Below are 11313 nucleotides of genomic sequence, written 5' to 3'. Positions count from 1 at the left end.
ACGTAATCGTAAGTCTCGGTGGCCGAATCGGCTAGAGCGCGTCAATTTTATGCACATGATCGTGAGTTCTATTCTCACAACGAACATTTTTGTTTGTTTTTTTTTTTCAATCTTCTATCAAAAAATTGTAAATAAACTGATCTCCGGTATCGTAGGTAGATTTTCAATCGAATGAATATCTGCTGTAAACCGAGACCTTAGCCTTTTTGTCATATTGATTTGCAATGACACATTTCTCGGCAGATATTTGTACAATTGAAAAACTAATAACGTTACAGAAATCCTGATATAAAACACTAAACAACGTAATTTTGAATAACGAGAATCCGTTTAGTCAAAATTTGATTATTTTTCGTTCTAAACATACACACGCGACATTTTGTCGTGCACTTTTTAAATTGATCGGACTACCTGCGACAGACTTACTAACACATCTATGCGAGCATCTATGTTCATTGCTTTTATGTTCTACATACATGTGGGGTTTCATGACAACAAAACTAAGTGGAATCATCAATCTCAGTGGCCGAATTGGCTAGAGCGTGAACTTTTTATGCATGAGGTCGTGAGTTCTCTTCCCTCACCAAACATTTTTTTTTTATTTATTCATTTTATTAAAATAAATTGCAAATAAACTATGCTCATCTCTTTATCGTAAGTTGATTTTCATTCGTACGAATTTCTGCTGAGCACTGAGACCCTACGCTTTTTTACACATTTTTACACCACATTTGCGATGGCATATTTTTCGGCAGATAAGTTCAATCGGAACACTAAATAATTTACAGAAATCTTGAGGTAAAACAAAAAAGAAGAAATTTTTGAATGAAGTGTATCCGTTTCATCAAAATTTGATTATTTTTCGCTCTAAACGAATTCCAACATGGCATTCACACATACACGCGACACATTTTGCAGTACATGTTGCTTATATACTTTATAAATTGAGTCGCACAATGCGGCATAAGACAATCATGAGGGTATGTATATCTGATATACCCGAAGACTCTGTGGTCAAATGGTTAGCGTAGTTTGTTCATAAGTCGGAGGTTCCGTGTTCGAATCTCCGTCGGGTCACTGGTTTTTTTCTTCAAAATAAAAAAAACGGAAATAAAATTTACCCTAGAAGAGTAATAATAGAATTATATCCCTAGAAAACCAGAATTAACGTATGTCTTAGAGTTTATATACAGAAACGAGTAATGTATGAAATAGTCACACATGGAAGATAATAAAATTTTAATATCAAACCGAAAATAATAAAGTCTTAATATTAAAAGACGTAAAATTAAAAGATAATCTTAAAGTGAAACTAATTTTCGAACGACTTCTTATCCCCCATATCTAAGGCATTGTAAAAATCATACGTGTGTGGATATATATATGGATGTTATACCCCTCTAACGTTTTTCATTTTCTATTATGCCAAGCCATTTTCGTATAATACGGAGTGTTATATATTCACGTGGGCATTAAAGAAAATATAATGGAGACCATAGACACGAGATGTACACATTTACTCTAACATGAATTCAGCCACCTCTCACATATTACCACCCAATTTTGCTACACTTCCGTTACATGCATGTTGTACAATATAGACACTTTGGGCCGAAGGCAAAGTCAAGTTGTACAAGTTGTATAAGACGTTTACAGGAAACCATATACAATTGCTTCACCTAAATACAACGTGGATATAAGCTGAACGCAACGCAACTTTATATCGCCGTCTGTCTATAGTGTAGTATGTATAGCGGGGGAAAAGTTATAAAATTTTATTTCAAAGATTTTTCAAAGTCTTAATAAAGGGTGCAATTTTAATCTGTTTATGGCAATGGAATGACTTTTTAAGGGAATGGATGGTATGGAGCCTCGAAACGTATATAAAAAGTTAATTGACTTTTAAATACACCTGAAAAGTTTAAATGCGACGGTAGCGTTTGAATACTCGCGTTATCCGGTCTGAAATTGTCAGGTTTTCAAGCGAACTTTAAATTAGAAAATAAGTTTCGCGTAAACACAATTTACACAGTCACCTTTCCCATTCAAAACATGAGGGAAAATGTACGAAAATTTATACCTATATATAATGCTCATCTCAAACCAAGTCACTGTAATTCTAATTATAAAACGAAATGAATTTCAATAACCACCACAACATGCGAAATGAATGCCATATTGTAGCAGCGACAAGGAGCTTGATTCTGTTGTAACTCTTTTTTTTCAAAGACTTCTTCATGCATCCGTCGTCATTTAACTTAATCCTTCTAGTCACACAGAGAAAAATATGGAAGTAAATTGTTTGACATGACAGCAGACCCAGTGGTAGTCTGAGTACACGGCTCCCTGTTAACTCAATCCACTTATCCTATCGTATCATCAGGATAGCAACGAAGTTTTTTTCTTCGCTTTTCTAAGTTATTCCTTTCGAATACAATCGATTCTAATATGTTGTATTCTCTGAAGAACAACATGCCTAAGCACAACATGCCTAAGCACAATAAGCCTAAGAGCAACATGCTTAAGCGCAACACGCCTAACAACAACATGCCTGCCTAAGTACAATATAATAAAGCTCAACATACCTAAGTTCAACATACCTAAGCACAACATACTTGAGGACAATATGGCTAAGCATAACATGCCTAAGAACAACATGCCTAAGAACAACATGCCTAAGAACAACATGCCTAAGAACAACATGCCTAAGAACGACATGCCTAAGAACGACATGCCTAAGAACGACATGCCAAAGCACGCATGCCTAAGCACAATATACCTAAGAACAGCATACCTACGCACAACATGCCTAAACACTAATGCCTCAACACAACATATCTAAGCACAGCATGCCTAAGCACAACATGCATAAAAACTAAATAGTTGCACCTTGGTGCTCTGGATTCCACCCATAAAGCATATGAAGCCAGCCCTTTTGATTGAATTTAGATTTGACCAACATTTGGGAATAGAGTCGTCTATCCAATCACAGTTAATAAAAAATATAATCGAAGCGGTGTGTAAAACAAACAGAATAATACCAGCCATAACCGTAGCAGCCAATTATACGATGGTTTTTCCTCCGTGCAGTGACTTTTTGCACCGTTTTCTAATGTGTGTGTATTATACGTTGACTTGTAAACAATTTAGTATTTAACGTTTGCAACAGAAAAAAAGCAGTTAAATAATTGCTTTATGTTGTCATTACAAAAATGTTTATTAAGAGGCAACGGGGAAAAAAAGGACGCGAATATAAAATGGCACCCTCACGCTCGTAAAAATCTCATTATCAAAGCGAATCCTTCAATTTATTCTTTATACTTCAAATGCCTTCATAAAAAAATCCATTACAGTGTAATTTGCGAATGAATATATTTCGTAGGGGATGCCTATGTGTATATTTACACAGCCAATTTTCATTGTAAATTGTACTTTTTTTTGCGAATGAATACCAAATTGTGTAAATAATATCATACGCTTTTGAGTGTATGTACGAGGTAGTAGTTTAATCATATTACCGACTTAACCTTAAGCATTGTAATTATTACTTCTACTCTCGCTGTAAAGTATAGCCTATTAGTGTTTGATGCATATTCTTTTACTTCATTAGTTTTACCATGCGTCAAGTAAACGTGGTCTTTTCTAATTCTTATCGTTGTGGTAGATATGTTTTTAGAGAACCTTCGCACCTTTTTCTAGTAATCTAGTTGTTGTGACGATTATTTTGCGAAATAAAGGCATTACACTTGAAAAAATTTACTTTATATCACATTTTCGTTTTCAACAGATTCTACATAATTTCTAGATCCACAGATTTGACAGTCTTGATATTGAATGGTTTTTTGGTTTGTATCCCAGTAAACTGGTCTTTACATGTGTGCGACAAAAATTTTGACTGGGAAAAAATTCAAATATTTCATTCAATATAACAGCTGTCAGAGTCTGTGGGACTAGAAATATCAGATCCTACATAAAACAAAAATGTGATATTAACTAATTTTTGATAGCTGTAGTTTGACAGTATAACAAAAGAATAATTTGTAGAAGGTCACTTTCGCTTTTTTATCTGTACAGTAACTGGAGCTACGTATAGCAACGCAAAAGAGACCTAATTCAACATTTTCTTTTGTTGTACTGTCAAACTTGACAGAAGAACAAAAGTAAAATTTCAATTATAGGTCTCTCTCGCGTCATTATGTGTGCCTAGAGTAAGGTGTAACGTTTCTAGTTATTCTGTTAAATCGTGTTGCATTGTATATTGCATATTCTCACCTAATTAAGTATTATCTATGAAGTAGCATGAAAACATAATTGCGCGGTGCAGAGCCTCTTTCTATTTTCTATATTAATTTTACTCTGTTCCATTCACCGTTGTAAGAGAGCGAAGGAAAACATAAACCGTGCTTTTCCAATTCAAGTGACGAACTCGTATAACCATTTAACTTTCAATTTTATATTCATTTTCGTCTACTATACCAGCTAAATATACTCAAACAAACGCCGCGTTCTTTATTTCACTCAATCTTTACAATATGTTTATCACTTAGATAGTCGGCACGTGGAAGTTACTATAACTGTGTAATATCACTGGCAAGTCAAAGGTTAAGTTGTTCCTGGTACAATTTCACGTCATTTTATGCACATTTTTATTTTGACGAGTGTAACGCTCAGATTTAACCACAATGTCATTAGTTAATGAGTGATGTCGGTGAGGTGCTGTGATTAATAGTACATTACGTCTATGCTTCCAAATTTCTTTTTTTTTAAGAATGTACTATCACCTCTCTGCCGTGACGTCGCTTGTTTACTGAAATTTTTGAATCACATTCTAAGGTATCTTTGGTCAAAGCTTCATTGAATTATGTTTGAGTGGGTCATAATAACTTCCTTGAATAAGAAAATGTCAACTTCTACGACCGATACATGTTTGCATGAAAACCAAACCCGATAGAAATTATTTGGTCCCAGAATTTGACACTCGTACCGCTTCACTCACTCCCCAAATATTCAATTTCTCATATCATTCAAACTCATGCTGTAATGATTCATTTACGCGAGCAATGCTATAATATACTAATATCACATCCCCATTTTGATGAACACATTCCACGATAACACCAAAAATCCACAAAAACCCCAATTTTGCATCTAATTTTCTTGTAATGCGTTGTAATAGTGTATAATTTTCCGTTTTCATTTTCTTTTCTTTGCCACTGTAAAAAAATATGTATGCGTTTATTATTCCTTTGAAGAAGAAATTTATTTTTCAGTTTAACTGTATTATAAGGTGCCGTGTATTATGCAATAGATAGAAGATATGTTCTGAGAGCAATAGATATGATAAAAGAACGGAAAAAAGTAAACCTAAACGCTAGAGCTGTGTCAAAATTGTTGCTCTTTCACTTCGGTGGATAAAGAACACAAATACAATTCGGGCGATTATATGCTTGGGGTGTGTATATGTACGGTTTTTCGCGAAAAGAGAGAACTTCGAAAATAATTATATTTTCGGATCGTTTGTTTTGATTATATTCACGTGGGACACATTTAAGGAGCAATTTCCAAATGATTTTATGAATAGCGTCAGACGGGAGGAGCGAGTTTAAATACAATTTTCCAGCTTGTATTGTAATTAATGAAGAAAATTGTTTTGTGAATCTCTTGAAAAAGGAATTTCGACGTTTTTTGGTATAGACGGCAATAACATCCGCGTTAATTTCTCGTAAAATGTTTTACGATCAAATTACACGAAATTTTAATAAAATAATTTAGTTTTGAGGTTATAAGTGTGAAAAAGCCTTTTTTCGGAATGGTTGTCGTAAAGGGGTAGCTAATTGACTCCAAATTTATTTAATTATTTGTTGCAATTAACAGTTCAATTGGTTTATTTTGAGAAAATCTGCGAAAGTTTCTAAAGCAAATTGAATAATCGAATTAAGTACCGATAGCTACTCTACCGAAACTGAGGGGTGCCATCTTTCTTTAAATTGGTAGATTAACAAAGTGATGCAAGTCCTTGCGTATATTTAACTGTTCCATGGAGTGACGCAAGTCTGTCAATCATCGGAAATTAAGACTGAAGTAAGACTTCTTTTCTTCACATCAATGGGAATTCTTTTGTGCGGAAGAAAGTTAAGTTTTTATGAAAATTAGGGCAGATAGGGAGTTACTATTTCCGCTGAGTTTTAAATGGTGGGAATTATTCTCATGATTGGTCTTTTGAGTTACAAAATTTAAAACAAGCAATCATTGGTCAACAAATTCTGATTTTCGATCAAGTAGTCCATGAAAATATTGTTCTTATGAAGTGGCAGAAGATCTACTTGCTGACATAGTCTGTGACGGTACTGTGACGTTTTGCGAGTTTAGTCTTCAGGAAGCTTGCGACATGTCAATTTTACATGAACACAAACTGAAAATATCTGATTGATCAATCAATTCTCAAGGCTGTATACTTTGGGGAGGTCACACAGATGCGGATACGCGGGTTACACACCACGTTTCATACAAAAAATTCACCACGCCTTACAAATTCAATTTTGGTGAATTTGTTTGAATGGAAAAGGTGTGTTCCCGCGTATCTAATAAAATGGCGATCTGCGTGACCTCCCCAAAGCGTACAGCCTTGTCAATTCTGACCTGGCATGAATTGACCTCAATCCTGAATATGTCCGGAAACCTGGCAGGTTCGATCGCAATAATGAGTTGGTCAGGCCAGATGACATTTTTTTTGTTAAATTACGTAGACCTACCTAGAAGGCTGGAAGTTCAGGTAATACTGATTTTTGACCGTGGGCGACCTAATCCGAGCTTTAGTTTTCACAATGTATTTTATCGCATACGGTGTGTGTGTATTGACGTTATATACACGACGTACATGACGTAAACGCTCGTATGACTACACGGCTATTATATACACTCTTATAACAGTAATGTACTATTAACTACCTAGAAGTAGAACGATTATCTGTTCTCGGCAAATAACAAGTGTATGCACCTCTTGACATGTGGGCATTACGGATCTCGGCTTCGGCTTGACCCGCAGTGCTCACACGTATCGATAACAATTTTGGCAAGAGGTGCATAATCTTATATTAACCTTTCGCTATACGGAAAGGGTTTGTTGATAGGGTCTCAAATGAATGTTAGAGAGAACAAAGATTGATTTACAATATCTGAATCGAAAGAGCAGACGATGTACGCTTGCTATAATGTGAAAGGAAGTTACCACCATCCAAACATTTTCAATATAAAATTTTTTGTTGAGTGACACGTTTTCCTACAAAATGAAACTACAAATCGTTCAATGCCAAGTTTCTCTATCGATAAATTAAATTGATTCTACACAGTTTTGCTTGCTAGTCAAACTTGTAAAAACAATTACCTGCTTACGCGATAAGAATTCGTTTTGATTATGTAAAATTAAATGAACGAATCAACTGCATCTTGATTCATTCATTAGACCAAAGACTGTAAAAGAACACCTTTCGAAATGACTCCACTTCTATGGGCACTGCTATCAATTTTAATTACAACAATTGATTCGAAAGATTACACGGGGTTCGTAATTTCCATTTCATTTGTATGATTTGATGCATACAAAACGTGTTTACTAAGCAAAAATTTACCATTTAAGTTACAAGCTTTTCAAAGTAAACAACACGGACAATGTACTGCAATTTATCGAAAGCTTCAACATCTACGAATTGAACGGCGTGGACATAATGCTAATCAATAGGAACGCTACACATGCTTTGGTGTCTCCGCATGTACAGATGGAGTTCGGTGCGTTGTTACAACAATTGAATGCAACGTATACCATTGACAACAACATCCAGAGGTTTGTTTAATTTAATCCAATTGAATTGTATTTACCTCAGAGACGTCTGATGTTGGAGTTGGAGAATCCTGTTGTAATGCAAATTGTCACGAAGTTGTTTTGTTACGTTATACTCTACGATGAAATTAGTTGCGGTTTAATGTGAACTGTGGGGAAACGTTTGAGGGTGGAACGGAAAATCAGCTCAAAAAGTAGACGGTTTGATCTTTTTTCGAAACAGGTTGCCTCAGAGCGCCCAATGATATTTAAAAAAGACAACACATACCGTCAACGGGATTTACGCCTAACTGACTGATAGAATGATAGAATGACATTACCAACGAACAAGTACATGTAATACCAACACACGTTATCGGCACTAAATCCAAGACGCAAGCTAATAACCGACTCAATCATAATAACCGATTCAATCAGATGTTATTATTGTCGACAAGAACCTGATGAAACTAATTATTTGTGTTGCGGTTGAGTTTCGAACCCACAACTGGCCACCCAATAATTCAATGTGAAGTCTCGACTTACATACTCCGCTATTGAGTGGTTCAGACATATGTTAAAAATGAAAATCTTATGCGTCCATACTAATTCGAGGAACCTAAACTTTTCAATTGCAGAAAAATTGATGCTGAACAACTTCGACGAAGAACCGGACGCCACGGATTTCATGAAAAACAATTTTTCGATGCCATTCGACCTTTGAAAGAGGTGATTAACAAAGTGTTTTGATGGAAAAAGAGTTTAGTCCTGTGTTAACATGTTAGGATAACAGATGACGTTGCTACGAGTATGACGAAGCCGATGTTACGCCATCTATTAACATTTCTCTGCAGCTCTTTTTTCTTAGCGTTTGTATTTTATATCTCCAACAAGAGCGGTAGGTAGTCATCACGCATGCCATGCTTAATGAATGATGCCTTAGGTGTCATATTTTCAACCGACGAGCTATCAACCAAGGTAGAAGAGAAATCTATGTACTGCTTCTAGCTTAAACATTCGAGTGTCAGACGTCGAAAATCCTTCAAATTTTTAACTCACACGAAGAAAGGATGACTCCTGTCTGTACGAAAGTATACCCCGAAACAATTGGTATAGCTTAATAATTATGGTTAGTTGTGGGTGTACGTGTTACCTCTTATTCGTCTCGGACAAACGTAAAAACTCTCAGTATACGAATTCACACTTATTTAGCAATGTGATGTAAATATCTATTGTCTACATAGAACGATAATCCAGATGTTATCCCACTAGGGCAAATTTGTTCAACTCGATATATCTCTCCTCGGCAGACAAAACAGCGTATGTACCTCTGTCCTAAATGTTTATTTTGACTATTTGGATTATGTACCACGCCTTCGGATCGGTACATAACTTCCTAATCGTCAAAACAAACATTTTAGACAGTGGCGCATAATCTACTAATTTCAAGCCTAGTAGGGTCAGTGTAATTTATTTGTGAGCTGTAAGTCAGCTAACATACTAACTGGTAATACTTGTGGCTAACATTTACTTTCGGTTAGAATACAACGTTTTTCATCGAGCTTGTGAAAAAGCCACAGTCTATTGAAAATGACGTGAATGATTCGATAAACTTCCTTTGTTTTGTAAAGCAAGTCAGTGCTAAATGGAAAAAGGAAAACTTTTGTTTGTTTGTCTATTCGGTTTCGTTTATATTATTTGATATATATCCGACCAAAAAAAACAGATAACTCAATTCTTAGATTCAAAGTTTCGTTTCGAAACTCGTGAGAGAACATGCAAATGTAGCAAAACTAAAATCGATCGGAAAAACTTACGAAGGAAATGATATAGAAATGGTAGTTATATCCGACAGCAGTGAAGCGAAACCAAAGTTAATATTTATAGAAGCTGGATTACATGCACGGTAAGAACCATATTAATATTTGAAAAGAATAATTGTGAATTTATGGAAACACACTCTTTCTCCAAGAGAATGGATTGCTCCGGCCACAGCACTGTATTTCTTGCAAAATATCGTCGAAAATTTTCATAATTTTTCGGAAATATTACGAGATGTTGAAATCAATATTGTTCCAGTGGCTAATCCAGACGGTTACAAGCATACTTTCACTACGGTCAGTGTTGATCTATTCACTTCGCTATTATAGTTGTTATGCAACCATTTACGATTGTAGGATCGCTTGTGGAGAAAAAATAGACAGCCCAATGAAGGATCCACTTGCATTGGTGTGGATCTGAATCGAAATTTCGGGTATCATTGGGGCGAAACTGGAACAAGTGAAGATGTAATTGTGACCGTTGGTGATAGAAAGATTCCAACCCAAAAAACACTGAATTCCTCTTTACAATACAGCCTTGCAGTGAGTCGTACGGAGGTGATCGTGCATTTTCTGGCTTGGAAAGTACTTACATTGCTCGGTATTTGGTTGCGAATATGAAACGTCTGGTATCGTTCGTGGATTTACATTCGTATGGCAAAGACATTTTTTATCCGTACGGGTATCGAAAGTGAGTGTGACAGCGAACAAATTCATAATTATTGCAATCTGTTCGTTTGGACATGGGGCATCTATTGGAACCAAAATTTAAAAAAAAGGTCTATAGTCACGCGCACCTTAAAGAGCCGCCATGCTACCAATCTCTTATTATTATTCGTCCATTTCGTTCCACACATTCTTATGACACTTAGACAATTGAATTTTTGGAACAAAGGGGACTAATGAAAATAAGAGATTGATAACACGACGGACCTTCAGGTGTTAATGATGGTAATGTTGAAGTGCGAAATCAATTTGATTTTCATTTTTTTTCATTTGGTATAGACCTTTAACACTTCTTTATCTACCCATCCTGATTAGGAACACATATCTCAACAAAGACTACATGCATAGCATGGCCCAGCATATCGAAAGTGCAATATCCAAAAACCGAGGTACCAAATACGAAATTGGCACCGCTGCCGATCTAATATACGAAAGCTCGGGCGGTGTTGATGATTATGCTGCGGGCGTACTTGGTGTACCGTTAACATTTACCATTGAATTGCCACACGATGACTTTCTCATACCAGCAGAGGAAGTTGAACCGATTGGAAGTGAAACAACCGATGGTTTAATTGAATTATTACGAATTGTAGTTGACTATTGAGTTTTGTGTAAGAATTTGTGAAGAAATAAAATAATTGCATAACAGGTACTGCCAGCAGTCTGTGTGAATTGATTGATTGTTGTTCTACATACGTTGTGTTAAATTTCAAGATAAGAAAAACATGAAAAACCAGCCGGTATTGCATTATGACATAGTACTATAATAGCGATGCAATCATGAAACAATTTAGTTCTTCAATTAAGTAATTCTCGATCCGGTTTAAAATTTTGTTTAGTTGTCAATCAAGAATAGTAAAAATGGTCTATTGTGCAACCAAGAGTTCAGGGCTGTAATCGGGTTTACATGCTTATGTACGGTAAAGTGTACTTTACATCACTGTTTACGAC

At 35.6% G+C, this 11313-nt stretch overlaps 1 protein-coding gene across 1 annotated transcript; it reads left to right on the top strand.

The window, feature by feature from the left end:
• The first annotated feature begins 7413 nt into the window (after nt 1-7413).
• LOC119073257 (zinc carboxypeptidase-like) lies at nt 7414-11014 on the top strand. The gene is made up of 8 exons (XM_037178634.1): nt 7414-7560; nt 7637-7840; nt 8455-8545; nt 9559-9722; nt 9789-9933; nt 9994-10104; nt 10173-10327; nt 10678-11014. Exons 1-8 carry the CDS (start codon nt 7493-7495, stop codon nt 10964-10966), a joined length of 1227 nt encoding a protein of 408 aa, XP_037034529.1. The 5' UTR covers nt 7414-7492; the 3' UTR covers nt 10967-11014.
• Nucleotides 11015-11313: the final 299 nt, after the last annotated feature.

The sequence above is a fragment of the Bradysia coprophila genome, chromosome II (genome assembly GCF_014529535.1).
Source record: "Bradysia coprophila strain Holo2 chromosome II, BU_Bcop_v1, whole genome shotgun sequence".
NCBI lineage: Eukaryota > Metazoa > Arthropoda > Insecta > Diptera > Sciaridae > Bradysia > Bradysia coprophila.
The sequence above is the reverse complement of the archived record's forward strand: the minus strand, read 5'-3'. Positions and strand labels throughout refer to the sequence as shown.